Below are 20,964 nucleotides of genomic sequence, written 5' to 3' on the forward strand. Positions count from 1 at the left end.
CACGGCTCTGCCCCCCCACCTTCGACCAATGCCCGGCACACAGTCGCCCCTCGGTGAATGTCTGTGGGCTGAACAAAGGAGAGTGCTGGATAAAAAGCCTAGCGGTGTGACTGGGTCTCGCCACAAATGTCCAAGGGGAGGCCGGGCGCGGTGGCTCACGCCTGTAATCCTAGCTCTCTGGGAGGCCGAGGCGGGCGGATTGCTCGAGGTCAGGAGTTCAAAACCAGCCTGAGCAAGAAGGAGACCCTGTCTCTACTATAAATAGAAAGAAATTAATTGGCCAACTAATATATATAGAAAAAATTAGCCAGGCGTGGTGACGCATGCCTGTAGTCCCAGCTACTCAGGGGGCTGAGGCAGGAGGATCGCTTGAGACCAGGAGTTTGAGGTTGCTGTGAGCTAGGCTGACGCCACGGCACTCACTCTAGCCTGGCCAACAAAGTGAGACTCTGTCTCAAAAAAAAAAAAAAAAAAAAAAAGTCCCAGGGGTGTGTGCTGAATGAGTGAATGAGTGAATGGATTCTGCTGCAGTTTGGGCAATGGCTGGGGGTGGAGAGTAGGGACAGGACATGGAGATTCGGGCGAGCACAGCAGGCGCACGCCCCGGCCAGAGTCCACCGTAATACGTAGCATGCTGCAGGGCCGGGCAGCAGAGATGGCACATGTACCTTCAAGGCAGGTGTCGGGACATGAACTCTGGGCCCTCTAGGTCAGGGTGACCCCACATCTCACCTCAAGGTGTGGGTTGGGCTATGATCAGAGGGTTTGCAAAATCAATCTTTGTGTGGCCAGAGGCACTTGCGGGGCCAGGAGAGAAGCAAACCTACCTGGGCAGAGACAGGAGTGCAGACAGGTGGGAGTTGCCGGCAAGGCTGAGCTGGGCAAAAACCCCCTGAACTCCTTGCCAGAGGCAGGATTGTGGCCAAAGAGTCACTATCTCTTTGCCTTAGGCCCTTGTCAAGGGGTGCAGGTGAGCAGATCCAGAGGCCAACGGTGAGGACCAGAGCCCTGGGAAAGAAAGGCTCAGGGGCCAGGCAGCAGTGCCGGTCCCTCACTGCGTGCCCAGTGCTGGGGGTACGTGGGGGGAAAGAGTCTTCCAGCCACCCTGCCCAGGAGCTCCAGGCTGGCACTGCCAGCACATATTTACAACTGGGATGGTGCCTCAGAAAGTACAGAGGCTGCATGGCTCCAGAGACCCGCTCCAGGCTCCAGAAGCTCCCCCAGGAGCAGAGTAGCTTGCCGACAGCTACCAGGTTGAGAAAGACTCAGGCCAGGCTGGAACGCAGAGTGGAAGGAGGAGGTGGTCAGATCTCAGCACAGGAAAGACACATGGCCCCCACCAAAATTCCTTACTATGAATGAGCCCAACTTCAGGTGAATGACCCCAGAGGAAAAGTGGACCCAGGACACCCCCTGGCCAGGGAAGCTGCCCCTATAGCTTGAGACACAGACACCAGTGCCTCAGGTCTAAGGACACAGAGGCCCAGGTAGGCAGGTCAGCTGAGGTCTGCCCAAGAAGGGTTCAAGGGAGGCCAGCCAGGGGACCAAGGCAGGCCCCTGTGTCATTGGCCAGGTGCCCATGGCATTAGTGAGTCTGGGAAGATGGCAGGGTGAGGGGCCAGAGCAGGACCTGGAAGAAAGGCAAAGGTGGAGGTGGGCTCCAGATATCCTGAGCACCACCCTCACTTCTAGAGGTCAGCCCTGGGAAGGGCTCCCAGAGGAAGAACACAGGGTCCCCCCATCTGGACCAACCAGATGGAGACAGAATGACCCGGTCCCAGTTGGAAACACAGCAGAGCCCCTGGGGCAGAGGTATGGGTATGAAGGGCAGGGCTGTAGGAGCCAGGAGAGCAGCTGGAAGTGTCCAGCCAGGGGAAGGGGCTGGGGCAGAGGACGGCCAGAGCCAAGGGGAGCTGGTCACCAGGTGGGGATCTGGGACACAGGAGAAAGTGGCTTTGTCTTGCAGCGGGCAGGACAGGACAGGCTGTCCCCAGGGCCCAGAGGAGGAGCTCTCGCAGCGGTGGGGACAGAGAGGCCTCTGTGCAGGGAGGCGTCCAGCTGGCTGGAGACTATGGCCCTCCTGTGGCTCCTGGCGGAAGAGGAGGCCCCAGCGTCGGCCCGTGGGTGGCTGTGGCCTGCAGACGCTCGGCGAAGAGAACCCAGGGAGCTAAAGGGGGAGGGTGGGATCCCTGAAGGCCCCCCCCATCCTTACCCCACGGTTACCTGGGGACAGATTTTGTATAGGGTGTTGGCGGGCGCAGCCGGAGCGGAGAGCGCGCCGAGCCGGGGCGGGAGGGCTGGTGGGGGCAGGCGGCGAGGCCGAAGGAGAGGTCGGCGAGATCTGGGCCGGGCCGGAGCAGGGGGAGCCCGGGGAGCCGGTCCCCGCCCGCCCAGCGCGTCCGCGCACCTGGCGGTCCTTCCCCAGCGCTGCGCCGGCCGGGGCAAGAAAAATCAAACCCCGGCTGGCGGCCTCTCAGCCAATCGGGGAGCGGCCGGGCCTCGCTTGGCCAATGGGCGCCGCAAATGCTAATGAGCGCCGCCGCCGCGGGCTGGCCCCATTCAAAAGTCGCGGCCATTGTCGCGGCGGGCAGCGCGCCGGCCGGCCCGGTGGGGCCGCGCGGGGCGGACGCGGGGCGGGCACGGGCGGGCGCGGGGCTCGGGGAATCGACGCGGGGCGGACGCGGGGCGCGGGGCAGACGCGAGCGGACGCGGGGACGGACCCCGGCGCCATGGCCGGGGCCGCGATGGCCGAGCGGGGCCGCGCGCCCCCCGCGCCCGGCACGGAGGGGCTGCCGCGCGCCTTCCTGCAGAGCCTGCGCACCCTCTTCGACATCCTGGACGACCGGCGGCGCGGCTGCGTGCACCTGCGCGAGATCGAGTCCCGCTGGCAGGGCGCCGACGCGCGCGAGCTGCCCCGCGGCGTGCTCGAGGGGCTGCGCCGGGCGGCCCCGGCCAGCGGCTACCTGACCTTCGAGCGCTTCGTGGCCGGCCTGCGCACCTCGCTGCCCAGCGCCGACGGCGGCCCGCGGGGCCCCGCGCGCGCTCCGGCCCGGCCGGGGGACCCGCCGCCGCCGCCGCCGCCGCCGCCGCAGCGCCTGGTGTTCGCGCCGGCAGACGAGCCGCGGACTGTGCTGGAGAGGAAGGCCCTGCCCCTGGGCGCGCGCCCCCCGCCGACCGGCCCCGGCGGCGGCGCGGCCCGGAGCCCGGAGAAGCTGTGCAGCCCGGCCGAGGCGGAGCCCGAGCGGCCGCAGAGCTTGGCACTGGAGCGGAGCCCGAGCGCGGACGCTGGTGAGTTCGGGGCAGCCCCCGGCCCCGCCTCGTATTCCCCTCCCCACCTCTCCAGCCTGTGTCCCTCCCACGAGGGCTGGGGATAGTGGACACCCCAGCCTGGAGCGCGCCTCCGCCGTCCTGAAGCAAAAGGGGCTTCGTGCCTGTCTGGTGTGCTTAGGGACCCAAGCGCCTAGGCCAGCCCATTCCCCGCCACCTCATGAGGCCTCCAGGGCCACGGGCTGCTGGGCGACTTGGAGAACCTGCTGGGAACCCAGTGGGTACCAAGCCTGAGCTTGGGCTCTCCACTTCCAGTGCCTGCCCCCTGCCAGGGGGTGCCTGGGCCCTCAGCCTCCTGTCTGTGGGTGCTTAGGCAGAGGTGCTTCCCTCCAGAAGAGTGGGTCCCCCAGACTGAGGCCCAGTGGGCCCAGGGTCCTTCCCAGTATGACAGCTCTGCCCAGAGGGCTGAGCCCACTGCTGGCCACCAAGGCCAGGGCAGGCAGGACCTGCTGCAGGTGGCCCAGGAGGACCTGGCCCTGTTGCTGGGAAGACCAAAGGGGCGTGTGGGGCTCCTGCACAGCCCGGCGGGCTGATCCGTGGCGGATGCCACAGAGGGACACAGACCTCAGTCTCTGGAGAAGCAAGCCTGGCAGGCTGCTCTCCTGGCTTCCGGTCCAGTTGGCAGCAGCAGGAGGCTGCTGAATGGCCCCCTGTCTGCCCCTCCCAGCACCTGCCTTGAGAACAGGACCTGCATTATGGCAGGGGCGGGGGCAGGCTCCCCGAGGAGCCCGGGGCTCCCCCAGGCCCCAGCCCATTCAGCCCGTGCACGTGTCCGCCAGGTGCAGGCCTGTCTGCCCGTGGCAGCTGCCAGCCTCTTGTGCCGCCCACAGCTCTGCCAGCCTTGCAGGACCTCTCCCCCGTCTCCACCACAGTCTCCAGCCCTGTCACTGGCGCTTGGAGCTGCAGTGGCCCCCGGCCTCCCTGCTGAGCTGACCCAGCAGCCCCAAGCCAGGCTGGGGGCTCCCCTGTGCCTTGCCACCCAGCCTGCCTGTCCCTGTTGTGCAGGAGACTTCTGGGCACAGCTGGCTCCAGATGCAGGGTCAGTGTCGTCCATGTGGCTGCGCGGTTCGAAACCAGCTGTGGATTTCGTGCAACGAACAGGCATGGGGTTTGGAGGCCACAGGCCTGTGGTCGGCCCTCCTCCACCCTGACGCTCCACGTGGCACTGGGGCAGTGACCTCACCCCTCTGAAGGCCACATGGCCAGTGTGCACTGCAAGGCAGCACTCACTGGTCACCGCTCTGGCCTCAGGGCAGGGGTCCAGCTGTCACCCTCTGACAGGGAAACCAAGGCCCAGGCAAGGGGGGTGGCATGCTGACTGACAGCAGGCTTTTGGGGTACCACATCTGGAGCTCCAAGGTGAATCCACCTCCCCAGTAAAGACCCCCAACATACACAGCCTCCTAAGCCCCCAGCCCAGAGGTTCGGGGTCTCCTTCCTTGTCCTCACGTAGGGCTGAGTGTGTGCCCCAGGCTGGCTTAGGGCCCTGGCGGGGGCAGGGCGGCCTCCACCTGCGGATTGACCAGCTGGACACGCTACCTGCATCTTATCAGGGTTGGAAGTTGCCCTACAGACTCGGACCCGGCTCTGAGAGATGCCCAGGAGTCCTGTCTGTACCTCCTGTGCCCGGGCCTCCTGGAGGCAGGAGCATGGCTGTGCGCCTCCTGCCGCCTTGCCCTGGAGCTGCTCTGCTCAGCAGGCTGCGACTGAAACTCCGATCCTTGCTAGACACACCTGGGCCGAGTCTGGCATCTCCCACCACTCCTGTGGCCTGGGCACCAGGGCCGTGGCCTCCAGGAGTGAGCCTGGTGCTGGGGACAGGCTGAGGGCCCAGGGAGGGTAGCCTCCTCCATACCTGCACCCCACTTCTGTAGATGGGGAGCTGGGTGTGGGGGGAGCTGAGGCAGTCGAGTGGGGACCATACCCCAGCCAGGCCAGTGCGGGGAGCTTGGAGGATGGATTAAGTCGATGGGGCCACTGCCCCTGTCATGGAGTCAGGAGGTCCAGAGGCGAGCCGGGCCTGTGCCTCTCTGCGACAGGTGCAGTGGCCTGCAGTGCCGAGGAGACGGGCTGTGGGGATGCCAGGCGGGCCCCCCGCGCCCGAGGGGAACGGCGGAGGCACACCATCACCAACGGCGTGGACTGTGGCCTGGTGAGTGTGGGCCAGAGGCTGGGGAGAATGAGCATTGGTTGGTGCCAAACCTCTCCCCACCTGGGCTTGAATCCGCCACAGGGATGGTCCTCCCAGGTCAGGCAGAGAAAGGTCAAGAGGTCCTTTAGGCACGTGCGGTGACAGTGGCGTGGGTCTTGCCCAGCTGCTTCACGAGGTCACCCTTGCAGGCCAGCCCAGCTCACCAGCTGTGCACTCACCACAGGTGAACCCCTAGAGCTCAGGGGTCAGTCGCCCCCTGGGGAAGCCTGAGTAGAGGGGCTGAGAGAGCCGGGACCCGGGAGGAGGAACGGGACTCTGCTCCCAGCCCGCAGGCACGCGGGCTCATGCGTGTGCAGCGTCTCATGAGCGCGCTGCCACGCACCGGTGCATGTGTTTGCAAACCTACACGCATGCCGACGTACCTGTGCCTGTGTGCGCGCCTCAGCTTGCACACCCATGGCTCGTGGTGCACACGTAGGCGCGTGCAGGCGTGCGTGGGTGCGTGCGTGCGTGCTCACAGGCATGTGGCATTCCCGCGTCCGTGCGTGTGTCGCAGCTGAAGCAGCTGAAGGAGCTGGAGCAGGAGAGGGAGGTGCTCCTGCAGGGCCTGGAGATGATGGCGCGCGGCCGGGACTGGTACCAGCAGCAGCTGCAGCGGGTGCAGGAGCGCCAGCGCCGCCTGGGCCAGAGCAGAGCCAGCGCCGTGAGTACTGCCGCCCTGGGGCTCTGGGCTCCCTGTGCCCAGGCAGAGTGGCCACCACCTAAGCCCAGGCAGCCCCTGCAGGTTATGGCTGCCCCCATTCCAGGGCAGGTGGCCGTCCCTTCCCCCAGGGCGCAGGCACAGCCCTCCTCCCGCAGTGGCTGTCCCACTCTGAGGATCAGGCACCCTCGGTAGACCTTCCCCACCAGCAGCAGCTCCTGAGGCCTCGAGGCTCTGAGCAGCGACTTCAGGGGGCAGGAGTGCAACGTGTGGGGGCCCCCATGCTGGCCCCAGCCCTTCTCTCTGACCACCCGTCCGTCCTCTGCTTTCCTCCCAGGACTTTGGAGCTGCAGGGAGCCCTCGCCCGCTGGGGCAGCTGCTGCCCAAGGTACAGGAGGTGGCCCAGTGTCTGGGGGAGCTGCTAGCTGCGGCCTGTGCCGGCCGGGTGAGTGCCCCCCGCCCCCCCAGCGCCCACATTGGAGCCCAGGCCCGGCTCAGCGCCCCCTCGCCCTTGTCCAGGCCTGCCTGACCGTGCCTTCCTGCAGGCTCTCCCCACATCGTCCTTGGGGCTCCCGTGCCCTGCCCTGGCCCCCGCCTCACCCCCGGCCTCCAGCTGGCAGCAGCAGACCATCCTCATGCTGAAGGAGCAGAACCGGCTCCTCACCCAGGTGAGGTGCGGGCAGGGGTCCGGGGGGCGGTGGTCTGAGGCCTGGCAGGCTGGCCTGACTGCCCGTCTGCCCAGGAGGTGACCGACAAGAGCGAACGCATCACCCAGCTGGAGCAGGAGAAGTCTGCCCTCATCAAGCAGCTGTTCGAGGCCCGTGCCCTGAGCCAGCAGGGCGCTGGGCCTCTGGACTCCACCTTCATCTAGTGGCGAGAGCAGACCCAGGCCCCTCTGGGCCCGGCGTGGCCCTGAGCCCAGCAGGCACCCCTTTGGCTCTAGCCTCTCTGGCTGAAGACCACCCTGCCAGCCTGGACACAGCTCTTGAACGGGTGCCCTGCCTCCCTCCGCCCTTGCCATCTGGGCTACCCAAGGGCTGTCCCAGGCAGAGCCCCAGACTGGCCAGTGTGCCCAGAATGACTTGGATCTGGCCTCGGGCGCTGAGCTGGGTGGTTGGTGCTCTGTTGTGCTGGCACAGCCTGATGCTGCTACGACCACTGTCAGTGGACAGTGGGGGACCCTCCTGGTGTTTGCCAGATCTCAGGCAGCCCTGGGCAGGGAGGAGCTGTGGTAGCCCTGCACCCACGTGTGCAGCCATCCTGTCCTGTGCTGCAGAGCGGGGCCTGGTCTCTAGTAAAAGGTACCGGCCACACCAGGCTGCACTTCCCAGGGCGGCCAGCAGAGGGCGTCGGGCAAACACAGTCCACCTGCCCCAGGGGATGCCCCAGGCATGGGGTGTTTGGGGGCCACAGGTCCTGGGGATGTTCTAGGGGACCTGGGGTACCCAGGCAGTCAAGGGGCCCAAGGGCAGCTTGACAGGGTGGCTGTTGCTCAGATGGAGCAGATGGGCCGGGGCACTGCCTCTCCTAGGGGGCTCTGTATGTGCCCGCTGGGTGGGGGAGCCACAGAACTAGAGGCTGGGGACGGAGCACAGCCTCTGCCCCAGGGTGATGTCCGCCGGCCCTGCCCAGGAAGGGGGAACAGAGAGCAACCCAGTGCCTCGCCTGGCTGTGGTGTCCCACGCAGGGTGAAAACAGCAGATCCTCCAAGTTTGCAGCCTGAAATCAGACCACCCGTGTGGCCCAGGAGACCTCAAGGGGGGGATTTAAAGTGGTCCCAGACCGACTGGGCCCAGGCCACCTGCAGGAGCCAATGCAGGTCCTCTCTGGAGCCCAGCCCTGGTGACCGTGGGGGGCAGGAAGGTCTCCCTGGAGGAGGCTGTTGGCCATTGTGCCATGCGGGCCGCATCCCTGGCCTCTGTCCACTAGATGGCAGTAGGGTGCGCCCAAGAGCACACACACAAACACACTCCGTCGTCCTAACCGCAGGAAATGTCACAGGGTGTTGCCATGTGTCCCTAAGGGGGTGAAAATCACCCCTGGTGGAGACTCTGCTCTGAAGCAACAGTTTCACCAGGCCTGAGCGTTTCCCGCTGATACATGAGTTCCAAAGACAATGAGCATCAGTAAAAAAAAACTTGCAAACACAAGGAAATGAAATACCATGAGAGCCAGTGGGAACAGCAGATAGAATCTGTAGTCACTCAGACACCGGAATTATCAGAGAGAATATAAACAATGTTTTCTGTATCTAAAGAAATAAAAGATTCTTGGAAATATGAACAAGGGATAGTCTTTATAGTCTCCTTCCTTACAAAGCATAATCTTTGACGCCATAAAGAGGGCCGACCATGTATGAAAAAGAATCAACTAGAACTTGTAGACGTATAAATTGCCCGTCTAATTGAAATGAAAAACTCAATTAAATTGGTTAAGTGTTGATAAAAATTTTCAGCACAGGCTGGGCGTGGTGGCTCACGCTTGTAATCCTAGCACTCTGGGAGGCCGAGGCGGGCCGATTGCTCAAGGTCAGGAGTTCAAAACCAGCCTGAGCAAGACCCTGTCTCTACTATAAAAATAGAAAGAAATTAATTGGCCAACTAATATATATATATAAAATTAGCCGGGCATGGTGGCGCGTGCCTGTAGTACCAGCTACTCGGGAGGCTGAGGCAGGAGGATCACTTGAGCCCAGGAGTTTGAGGTTGCTGTGAGCTAGGCTGACGCCACGGCACTAACTCTAGCCTGGGCAACAAGCGAGACTCTGTCTCAAAAAAAAAAAATTTTTCAGCACAACTGAAAGTTCAGAAAATTACCCAGAGAGAGGAAATATGGAAGAGGTTGGGAGGCCGAAGCGAGCGGATTGCTTGAGCTCAGGAGTTTGAGACCAGCCTGAGCAAGAGCAAGACCCCGTCTCTACTATAAATAGAAAGAGCCACCGCGCCCGGCCCATATATATATTTTAAAGGCAAGCATGAAATGAACTTTTTTAAAGGAAGGGCAAGATAGATTGGGCGCAGCGGCTCACACCTGTAATTCTAGCACTCTGGGAGGCCGAGGCGGGTGGATTGCTCAAGGTCTGGAGTTCGAAACCAGCCTGAGCAAGAGCGAGACCCCGTCTCTACTAAAAATAGAAAGAAATTAGTTAGCTAACTAAGAATACACAGAAAAAATTAGCTGGGCATGGTGGCGCATGCCTGTAGCCCCAGCTACTCAGGAGGCTGAGGCAGAAGGATCGCTTGAGCCCAGGAGTCTGAGTTTGCTGTGAGCTAGGCTGACACCATGGCACTCTAGCCGGGGCAACAGAGAGAGACTCTGTCACAAAAAAAAAAAAAAAAGGAAGGAAGGAAGGGCAAGATAGATTTACCTAGCAAGAGCAAGATACATTTGCCATAGACAAAAACGGACCCTTCTGCTGCAACAGAAAGGATTTTTTTCTTTGAGACAGGGTCTTGCTGTGTTGCCCTGGGTAGAGTATAGTGGCATCACAGCTCACTGCATCCTCCAACTCCTGGCCTCAAGTGATCCTGCAGCCTAAGCCTCCTGAGTAGCTGGGAGTACCAAGCCCAGCTAATTATTCTGTTTTTTATGGAGACAGGGTCTCACTCTTGCTCAGGCTGGTGTCAAACTCCTGGTCTCCCAGAGTGCTGGGGCTACAGGTGTGAGGCCCCAAGCTCAGCCTACTTTCACTTTTTCAGAGACAGGGTCTTGCTCTTGCCCAGGCTGGAGACCAGTGGTGCGATCACAGCTCACTGCAGCCTCGAACCCCTAGGCTCAAGTGATCCTCCTGCCTCAGCCTCCTGACTAGCTGGGACTACAGGTGTGCGCCAGACACCCTGTCCAGTCAAGAGATGGAAAATAACTCGCCTACGGAAAGTGCCAGGACAGCATCGGAGCCAGATTGAAGCGATGTCTTTGATGGCGAGGACAATATACTGATTAACCTACAAGTTCATTCTCAGAGAAACTGTCTCTTAACCACTTTGGTACCAGCGTCGACTATAGCCGACAGCCACAGATGAACACGCACAGCGACTTTAGCCGACAGCCATGATATGACTTTTCTAATTTTTCATTTATCAAAATAAAATTGTGGCCGGGCGCGGTGGCTCACGCCTGTAATCCTAGCTCTCTGGGAGGCCGAGATGGGTGGATTGCTCGAGGTCAGGAGTTCGAAACCAGCCTGAGCAAGAGCGAGACCCAGTCTCTACTATAAATAGAAAGAAATTAATTGGCCAACTAATATATAGAGAAAAAATTAGCCGGGCATGGTGGCGCATGCCTGTAGTCCCAGCTACTCGGGAGGCTGAGGCAGGAGGATCGCTTGAGCCCAGGAGTTTGAGGTTGCTGTGAGCTAGGCTGACACCACGGCACTCACTCTAGCCTGGGCAACAAAGGGAGACTTTGTCTAAAAAATAAATAAATAAATAAATAAATAAATAAATAAAATAAAATAAAATAAAATTGTGAACATTTAAAAACACCGTAATGAAAACATATATGTATACGTTACCTATTCTGATTGACATGACAAGTGAAGCTGCCTGTAAAGTAAAACAAGCTTTCAGTGCTCTAAGGCTTTCCTCGTCACACAAGAGCAAAACGGACGCGTCGTCAACGCACAGCACAGACCACCGTGCGGACTCTGAGTGCCGGCTGTGGGCAAGGTATTGGGGCCGGTGAGCGTGGTCCCAAAGTGGTTTAAGGATGAGGGCAAAATAAAATATTTTCAAACAAAAATCGGGAGTTTACCATGAACAGAACTTCACTGAAGGAAATTCCAGAGGAAGTGCTTCAGGAGAAGGTAAAATTCAAGAAGGAAACATAAATAAAGACAAGTTCGTTATTTTATGGTACCTAACAGATCAACCTAAAACTCCGTGGCCTAAAGCAGCAATTATTTTCTTGCAGCTTCTGTGGGTTAGGACGTTGGGGGCGGCTGCGCCGGGCGGTTCTGACTCGAGATCTCAGGAGGCTGCTGTGATCGGGAGGCTGGGCCGGGGCCACAGACCCACGTCCAGGGCGGCGGACCCGCACAGCTGTTGGCAGGACACCTCGGTTTCTTGTCTCCACGGGGCTGCCCGGCCGTTCTCACAGCTGAGCAGCTGGATTCCCCAGAGTGAGCGCCCAAAAGCAGCAGCCAGAAGGAAGCCACCTGCCCTTCATGGCCTAGTCTCAGAAGTCCCTTGTGAAATGTTGTTCATTAGAAGGGAGTCACTAAGTCCAGGCCTTACACAAGGTGGGCAGGGAGGGCTAGGCTCCTTTCCAAGGGAGGGGTATGACATAATCCCTGGAACACATTTTATTTTATTTTATTTATTTATTTTTTTTGATACAGAGTCTCGCTTTGTTGCCCAGGCTAGAGTGAGTGCCGTGGCGTCAGCCTAGCTCACAGCAACCTCAGACTCCTGGGCTCAGGCAATCCTCCTGCCTCAGCCTCCCGAGTAGCTGGGACTACAGGCATGCACGACCATGCCCGGCTAAGTTTTTCTATATATATTAGTTGGTCAATTAGTTTCTATTTATAGTATAGATGGGGTCTCGCTCTTGCTCAGGCTGGTTTTGAACTCCTGACCTCAAGCAATCCGCCCGCCTCGGCCTCCCAGAGTGTTAGGAATACAGGCGTGAGCCACCGCGCCCGGCCTGGAACATATTTTATTTTATTTATTTTTTTTTTATTTATTTTTATTTTTTTTTTATTTTTTTTTTATTTTGGCATATTATGGGGGTACAGATTTTAAGGTTTCAATAAATGCCCATTTCCCCCCTCCCCCCAAAAGTGTGAGTCTCCATCATGACCATCCCCCAGATGGTGCACATCTCACTCATTATGTATGTATATACCCACCCCCCTCCCCCCTCCCACCTCCCCCCTCCCACCTGCCCAATACCCTATTACTGTAGTACCTATGTGTCCACTTAGGTGCTAGTCAGTTAATACCAGTTTTCTGGAGAATATATCTGGTGCTTGTTTTTCCATTCTTGGGATACTTCACTTAGTAGTATGGGTTCCAGCTCTAACCAGGAAAGTATAAGATGTGCTATATCACCATTGTTATTTAGAGCTGAATAGTACTCCATGGAACATATTTTAAAACCGACACGCGAATTAAACATGTAGGAAAATCTAAGCAAATATTATATCTGATGATAATAGTACCTACTTTGTGGGGGGAAACAAGATAGGACTAAAATGATGTCCATGTAGCCGGGCATGGTGGCGCGTGCCTGTAGTCCCAGCTATGCGGGAGGCTGAGGTGGGAGGATCGGGGCTTGAGCCCAGGAGTTGGAGGCTGCAGTGAGCTGTGATGAAGCCACTGGGCTCTAGCCCGGGCGACAGAGCGAGACTCTGTCTCTAAAACAAATGAACAAACAAATACATAAATAAATAAGATAAGGTCCATATGGCAGATACAGAAGGAGAAGTAATGGGTGATAAGGATTCTGAGGCACTTTAATGTTCATAAGGAGGGAAAAGGTATTGATTAACTTTAGATTTTATTAAGTATGTACGTTACAAGAACTAGGAGAACTGGGTAGGATAATAGCTGTACCGTTAGTACCTTCTAAAAAGGGGGTGGTGAGGCTGGATGTGGTGGCTCAGGCCTGTAATCCTAGCACTCTGGGAGGCCCAGGAGGGCGGATTGCTTGAGGTCAGGAGTTCAAAAACAGCCTGAACAAGAGCGAGACCTTGTCTCTACTATAAATAGAAAGAAATTAATTGGCCAACTAATATATTATAGAAAAAATTAGCTGGGCATGGTGGTGCATGCTTGTAGTCCCAGTTTCTCGGGCGGCTGAGGCAGGTGGGTTGCTTGAGCCCAGGAGTCTGAGGTTGCTGTGAGCTAGGCTGACACCACGGCACTCACTCTAACCTTGGCAACAAAACGAGACTCTCTCTCAAAAAATAAAATAAAATAAAATAAAATAAAATAAAATAATAAAAAGGGGGAGGTGGATGGGATGAGAAAAATAAAAAGAAATTCAACCTGAAGAAGAAAAAACAAAAACTTCAGAAGACACAGAATAAGATGATAGAAATACATTAGTAATCACAATTCACATAAATGAGTTAAACTTACTAGTTAAAAGACAGAGTTATCGGGTTGGATTTTTAGAGATTCAGATTAAGATATTTTAAGAGACACACCTAAAATATAAAAACACACACAAAAAAAAAAACAAGAAAAGTTTGAGTAGTTTTATAAATATCAAACAAAACAGATTTCAAGGCAAGAGATTTTACTAATCATAAAGAGGTAGCACTCTGGGAGGCCGAGGCAGGCGGATAGCTGGAGGTCAGGAGTTCGAAACCAGCCTGAGCAAGAGCGAGACCCCGTCTCTACTATAAATGGAAAGAAATTAATTGGCCAACTAATATATATAGAAAAAATTAGCCGGGCATGGTGGCGCATGCCTGTAGTCCCAGCTACTCGGGAGACTGAGGCAGGAGGGTCTCTGGAGCCCAGGAGATTGAGGTTGCTGTGAGCTAGGCTGATGCCATGGCACTCACTCTAGCCTGGGCAACAGAGTGAGACTCTGTCTCAAAAAAAAAAGAGGGAGGGTCACTGCCTGATAATAGAAAGCTCAATTCCCCAGGAAGGTACAACAATCTCAAACTTATAATCACCCAGTAATATAACCTCAGAATATGTAATTCACAAAAGATAGGCAAATATTTCACCAGACATGATATATGATGGCAGATAAGCACATGCAAAGATGTTCAACGTCATTAGCCATAAGAAAAATGCAAATTAAGACTACAGTGAGACCAGGCACGGTGGCTCACACCTGCCATCCTAGCACTCTGGGAGGCCGAGGCGGGTGGGTTGCTCCAGGTCAGGAGTTTGAAACCAGCCTGAGCAAGAGTGAGACCCTGTCTCTACTAAAAACAGAAATAAATTAATTGGCCAACTAAAAACATATAGAAAAAAATTAGCCGGGCATGGTGGCGCATGCCTGTAGTCCCAGGTACTCAGGAGGCTGAGGCAGGAGGATCGTTTGAGCCCAGGAGTTTGAGGTTGCTGTGAGCTAGGCTGACACCACGGCACTCACTCTAGCCTGGGCAACAGAGTGAGACACTTTCAAAAAAGAGAGAGAGAGAGAGAGCAGTGTGAAGTCCCCCAAAGAGGAAGGAATTGGGTCTCCAAACAGCCTTTGCACTTGGGACGGCAACATCAATCTTGCCGGGTCTCCAACCTGCCAGCTGGCTCTGCGGATTTCAGACACCTCAGCCCCCGCAGTTGTGCAAGCCAATTCTTTAAAATTACCATCCGCCCCAACCCCCTCCCCTCCCCCCCGCCCCCTAGGTTCTATTTCTCCAGAGAACTCTGACTAATCCACGTAGAATGGCAATCTTGGGCATTTGTCCCAGAGACGTGAACTTATTTTCGTGCAGGAACATGTCCATGAGTGTTCATAGCAGCTTGGTTTGTTCCTGTAGCCCTAAAACTGTGAACTACCCCCAAACGTTTTTCTGCAGGTAAGTGGTTAAGCAGACCCCAGCACGTCCGCACCACGGGACACTATTTAGCCCCCAAAAGGAGCCAGGCAGTGACTCGAGCAGCCACTCGGAGGAACCTCAGGGACGTGACCCTGAGTGATAAAAATCCGTCTCGAGAGGCTGCATTCACGGGGTCTGGCTTACACACGGCCGAGAGACAGCACCGTGTAGGGGTGGAGGCAGCTCCGTGGCTGCCGGGGCGAGGGGTGGGAGAGAGAACAGCCATGGCTGCAAGGGGCCGCGGTGGCAGGAGGGCTGAGCGTCTTGGTTGTGGTGGCCACGCAGGCTACACAGGGGATGGAGCCACATGGGGCAACACGGCCACACACACGTGAAATAAGATGGGTTCTGCGGGCCGGGCGCGGTGGCTCACGCCTGTATCCTAGCACTCTGGGAGGCCGAGGCAGGCGGATTGGTTGAGGTCAGGAGTTCGAAACCAGCCTGAGCAAGAGTGAGACCCCGTCTCTACTATAAATAGAAAGAAATTAATTGGCCAACTAATATATATAGAAAAAATTAGCCGGGCATGGTGGCACGTGCCTGTAGTCCCAGCTACTCAGGAGGCTGAGGCAGGAGGATCGCTTGAGCCCAGGAGTTTGAGGTTGCTGTGAGCCAGGCTGATGCCACAGCACTCTAGCCTGGGCAACAGAGCGAGACTCCGTCTCAAAAAAAAAAAAAAATTAAAAGAGGAGATAAAACATAAGTATTTTAAAAAACAAATATATATATTTATACCAAGATTAGTCAGCACTATAAGGAAAAATTGACAAATCCACCATGACAATGGGAAATTTTAATATAGCTATCTTAATAATTGATAGGGTACCATATCTGAACATTATTATTTTTTTTTTTTTGAGTCAGAGTCTCACTCTGTTGCCCAGGCTAGAGTGCTGTGGCGTCAGCCTAGCTCACAGCAACCTCAAACTCCTGGGCTCAAGGGATCCTCCTGCCTCAGCCTCCCGAGTAGCTGGGACTGCAGGCATGCGCCACCATGCCCTGCTAATGTTTTCTATATATTTTTATTTGGCCAATTAATTTCTTTCTATTTTTAGTAGAGATGGGGTCTCGCTCTTGCTCAGGCTGGTTTCGAACTTCCGATCTGGAGCGATCCTCCCGCCTCGGCCTCCCAGAGTGCTAGGATTGGAGGCGTGAGCCACTGCGCCCAGCCTAGTTTAATATTTTTAAATGTACTAATTCATTACAGTAACAGATTAAAGGAGAAAAATCACATAGCTATCTCAAGAAATGCAGAAAAAAACCATTCAAAAAAATTCAATGTCTGGGACATTATTCGGTGCTAAGAAGAAATCAGCTACCAAACCATAGGAGGGCAGAGGGAGCCTTAAATGCATATTGTTAATGAAAGAAGCCAGTGTGAAGAGCCGCGTGCTGTGTGATTGCCACTGCATGATACCATGGAGAAGGGGAGACCCCGGGGACAGGAAAAGGACCAGCAGTTTTCAGGGGTTGGCCCTGGGGAGGGACGACCAGGCAGAGCACAGATCTGCAGGGAGGGAAGCCACTCTGTGTGATACTCAGGGTGGATTGACGTCTTCACACTTGTCCAAACCCACGAACGCGTGTCTGTCTAGGTTCATCAGCTGTGACAGAGGGACCACTCCGAGGGGGGTGCTGGTAACGGGGGCGGCTGTACCTGCGTAGGGGCAGGGAGCACACGGGGAACCTCTGTAGCTTCTTTTTTTTTTTTTAAGACAGAGTCTCACTCTGTTGCCCGGGCTGGAGTGAGTGCCGTGGCGTCAGCCTAGCTCACAGCAACCTCAAACTCCTGGGCTCAGGCTATCCTCCTGCCTCAGCCTCCCGAGTAGCTGGGACTACAGGCATTCGCCACCATGCCCGGCTGATTTTTTCTATATTTATTAGTTGGCCAATTAATTTCTTTCTATTTATAGTAGAGACGAGGTCTCACTCTTGCTCAGGCTGGTTTCAAACTCCTGACCTCGAGCAATCCACTCATCTCGGCCTCCCAGAGTGCTAGGATTACAGGGGTGAGCCACCACGCCAGGCCTTCTGTAGCTTCTTTATTTAATTTCAGAATATTACGGGGTACAAATACTTTGGTTACATAAATTGCCTTTGTACCACCCAAATCAGAGCGACAAGCGTGCCCAAGCCCCTAAATAGCTTGCACTGCACCTGCTAGGTGTGTATTTACCCATCCCCTCCCACCAACCTGCTCGGCCCCCAATGAACGTTCCTACCGTATGTGCACGTAACTTGTTGATCGATTAGTACCGATTTAATGGTGACTACATGCATATCACTAAATCAAAGAAGCCAGTGTGAAAAGTGCTTGTTTTTCCATTCTTGTGATACTTCACTTAGTAGAATGGGCTCCAGCTCTATCCAGGATAACACAAGAGGTGCTAAATCACCATTGTTTTTTGTGGCTGAGTAGAACACCATGGTATACAAATACCACATTTTATTAATCCATTCATGTGCTGATGGGCACTTGGGTTGTTGCCACATCTTTGCAATTGCGAATTGTGCTGCTATAAACATTTTACTGCAGATGGCTTTTTAATTTTTTTTTTTTTTATTTTTTGATCAGTGTCTACCAACAGATGACTTTTTTTTTTTTTGAGACAGAGTCTCACTCTGTTGCCCGGGCTAGAATTGGAGACCCAATTCCTTCCTCTTTGGGAGACTTCACACGGCTCTCTCTCTCTCTCTTTTTTGAAAGAGTCTCACTCTGTTGCCCAGGCTAGAGTGCCGTAGCATCAGCCTAGCTCACAGTAACCTCAGACTCCTGGGCTCAAGCGATCTTCCTGCCTCAGCCTCCTGAGTAGCTGGGACTACAGGTATGCACCACCACGCCTGGATCATATTTTCTATTTTTTAGTTGTTTAGCTAATTTCTTTTTTTTTTTTTTTTTTTGAGACAGAGTCTCACTTTGTTGCCCAGGCTAGAGTGAGTGCCGTGGCGTCAGCCTGGCTCACAGCAACCTCAAACTCCTGGGCTTGAGTGATCCTTCTGCCTCAGCCTCCCGAGTAGCTGGGACTACAGGCATGCGCCACCATGCCCGGCTAATTTTTTATGTATATATCAGTTGGCCAATTAATTTCTTTCTATTTATAGTAGAGACGGGGTCTTGCTCTTGCTCAAGCTGGTTTTGAACTCCTGACCTTGAGCAATCCGCCCGCCTCGGCCTCCCAAGAGCTAGGATTACAGGCGTGAGCCACAGCGCCCGGCCGCTAATTTCTTTTTACTTATAGTAGAGATGGGGTCTCGCTCTTGCTCATGCTGGTCTTGAACTCCTGAGCTCAAGCAATCCTCCCGCCTCGGCCTCCCAAAGTGCTAGAATTACAGGCATGAGCCACCTCGCCTGGCCACAGATGACTTTTTTATAGAATGTCTTTTTTTCCTTTGGGTAAATACCCAGTAATGGGATTGCTGGATCAGATGGTAGTTCTACTTGTATCTCTTTGATGTATCTCGATATTGTTTTCCACAGAGGTTGTACAAGTTTGCAGTCCCACCAGCAGTGTAGGAGTGTTCCTATCTCTCTGCATCCGTGCCAACATTTGTTGTTTGGGGACTTTTTGATAAAATATGATCCATTCTAGCTAGAGGTAGGTGATGTCTCATTGTGGTTTTGATTTGCATTTCCCTGATGATTAGAGATATTGAGCAATTTTTCGTATTTTTTTTTAATTTTTTTTAGGAACTCGATGCATTTAGCTGGAATTTTTCATATGTTTATTGGCCATTAGTCTGTCTTCTTTTGAAAAGTTTCTGTTCATGTCCTTTGCCCACTTTTTAACGGGGTTGTTTGATTTTTTTCTTGTTAATTTTCCTGAGTTCTATGTAGATTCTAGTTATCAGCCCTTTATCGAATGTGTAGCATGTGAATATTTTGTCCCATTCTGCAGGTTGTCTGTTCACTCTAGTGATAGTTTCCCTGGCTGTGCAGAAGCTTTATAATTTGATCAGGTCCCATTTATTTATTTTTGTTGCTGCTGTAGAAATCTTTGTACCTTCTTGCCAATTTAGCTGTGAATCTAAAACTGCTCTAAAAAAGTATTTTTTTTTTTTTTTTAAAAAAACCCTGAAAGGCAATTCATGCAGGTTTTTAAAAGAATTTTTGGGCCGGGCGCGGTGGCTCACGCCTGTAATCCTAGCACTCAGGGAGGCCGAGGCGGGCGGATTGCTCGAGGTCAGGAGTTCAAAACCAGCCTGAGCAAGAGCAAGACCCGGTCTCTACTATAAATAGAAAGAAACTAATTGGCCAACTAATACATATATAGAAAAAATTAGCCGGGCATGGTGGCACATGCCTGTAGTCCCAGCTACTTGGGAGGCTGAGGCAGGAGGATCGCTTGACCCCAGGAGTTTGAGATTGCTGTGAGCTAGGCTGACACCACAGTACTCTGGCCTGGGCAACAGAGTGAGACTCTGTCTCCAAAAAAAAAAAAAAAGAAGAAGAAGAAAGAAAGAAATTAGCTAAACAACTAAAAATATATATAGAAAAAAATTAGCCGGGCATGGTGGCGCATGCCTGTAGTCCCAGCTACTTGGGAGGCTGAGACAGAAGGATCATTTGAGCCCAGGAGTTTGAGGTTGCTGTGAGTGCTAGGCTGACGCCACAGCATGCTAGCCCAGGCAACAGAGTGAGACTCTGTTGAAAAAAAAGAGAGAAGCCCCATCTCTTTACTAACAGGAAATACAAATTAAAGTCTCAAAGAGATACCATTTCGCCCCACCCCCAGCAGCATCTGCAACATCTAAGAGTTGCACAACACCCGTTGGGGGGAGGGCGTGGAGCCCCAGACTGTCACGAACGCTCATGAGTGCCAGCTGGAACCATCGCTTGGGAAAACAATTTGGCATTTGTTAGTGACGCTAGAAACACACTTACCCAAAGCCCAGCAATTCTGCTCCCGGGATGTCCCTGGAGGAATGGCGCCAAGTGTCCGGACGCCCAGAGCGGCCGAGAGGCAGATGCCGACACTCTCGTCCGTGCGCGGAGGGACTTGTCCATCCTGGCGTCCTCAGGGCAACGAGAATGGGAGGACCACGCCTTCCTATGTCAGTGGGGTGAATCTCAGGTATAAGGTGGGTGAAAGAAGCGAGTTGCAGGACAGCCGTGTCCGGTATACACAGTTGCAAACCAGGAGAAACAAAGTTAACGTAATTTGGAGATGTGTTGTCAGGTGCTAAGTCGATAAAAGAGAAGCAAGGGAGTGACAGACACCAAATTCTGGGGAGTGGATGCCTCTGGTGGGAGGAGGGGGTCCCGAGTGGGGCCACCAAGGGGTCCCTGACATATGGTGCTAACGGGCTCCTTCCCGGTGGTGTTACTCCAAAGCCTCTTTGTGCCCCACCCACTCTGCTATGTGTCTCCCCTGTCCCCTGAGGCACCCTGTCCAGGGACAGGTGGGCGCCCTCCCTGTGCCTTGCTCCTGGAGTTCACAGGTGTCCCATCCCCCCTTGGTCTCTGCGTATGCCCGGAGCCTGGCACGCTTCTGGCCTGCAGGATGTGCTCAGCAAGCCTTTGTTGAATGACCCATCGAGTACCTGAAGTAAGGGAGAGGCCAGCAAAGGGCCTTTCCCATTTCAGCCACAGGAGATGGAGGTAGGGCACCAGGCCCCGGCAAAAGTCCCTCCCCAGGGCTGCCTCCTGCACCCTGTGGGGCGAGGCAGGGAGGTTCTGAGGCCCCTCTCCCAGGGCCTCTCCCTGCACCTCTTGCACCCTCATTGCTCAGCTCAGCTGGGCCGAGCACGTGCAGCACATCTGGAGCCCCACCACGCCTGCCCCCACGGAGGCCCCTCCCAGAGCCCCTCCACCCCTTCGGCTCCAGGGAGCTTCCCTCTGACACACCCTCCAATCGGCCTTCCAGGGGCCCCAAGCCTGTGCCAGGAAGGGGCGTTCCCTGCCCCAGTGGTCCCAGACAGAACTCGCCTCTCAGCCTTTGTGGACTGTTCCTGCTCCTGCCTCCCTCCCCTCACAGGCTGCTCTGGGCACCCGGCCAGGAGCCGGGCAGTCCTCTTGTCCTCTCGGGCCTGGCAGGCTCCTGCTGCTCCAGGCCTGTGTTTGTTGTCTGGCAAGGACAGTCTGGAACACCAGGAAGCCCTGGTGGGCCTGGTAGGGGGACAAGTGGGGGCACTGGAGGACTGGCAGGGTGGGGGCAGGTGCTGGGTTCCCTCGGGGCTGCCTGTGTGCCTTCTTTTTCAGGCGTGGTGAGCAGTGAGTGTGCATGCCTGTCCTGCCTCTGGGGCCCCAGGCCCTTCCTTTCTGGAAGGGAAGGGCCTGGG

General features: G+C 55.3%; 1 protein-coding gene across 1 annotated transcript; it reads left to right on the top strand.

Moving 5' to 3' along the window:
- Positions 1 to 2,693: 2,693 nt before the first annotated feature.
- SAPCD2 (suppressor APC domain containing 2) lies at positions 2,694 to 7,197 on the top strand. The gene is made up of 6 exons (XM_012784397.3): positions 2,694 to 3,288; positions 5,367 to 5,479; positions 6,036 to 6,182; positions 6,517 to 6,624; positions 6,725 to 6,847; positions 6,922 to 7,197. Exons 1-6 carry the CDS (start codon positions 2,730 to 2,732, stop codon positions 7,048 to 7,050), a joined length of 1,179 nt encoding a protein of 392 aa, XP_012639851.3. The 5' UTR covers positions 2,694 to 2,729; the 3' UTR covers positions 7,051 to 7,197.
- Positions 7,198 to 20,964: the final 13,767 nt, after the last annotated feature.

This window comes from Microcebus murinus, chromosome 12 (genome assembly GCF_040939455.1).
Source record: "Microcebus murinus isolate Inina chromosome 12, M.murinus_Inina_mat1.0, whole genome shotgun sequence".
Taxonomy (NCBI): domain Eukaryota; kingdom Metazoa; phylum Chordata; class Mammalia; order Primates; family Cheirogaleidae; genus Microcebus; species Microcebus murinus.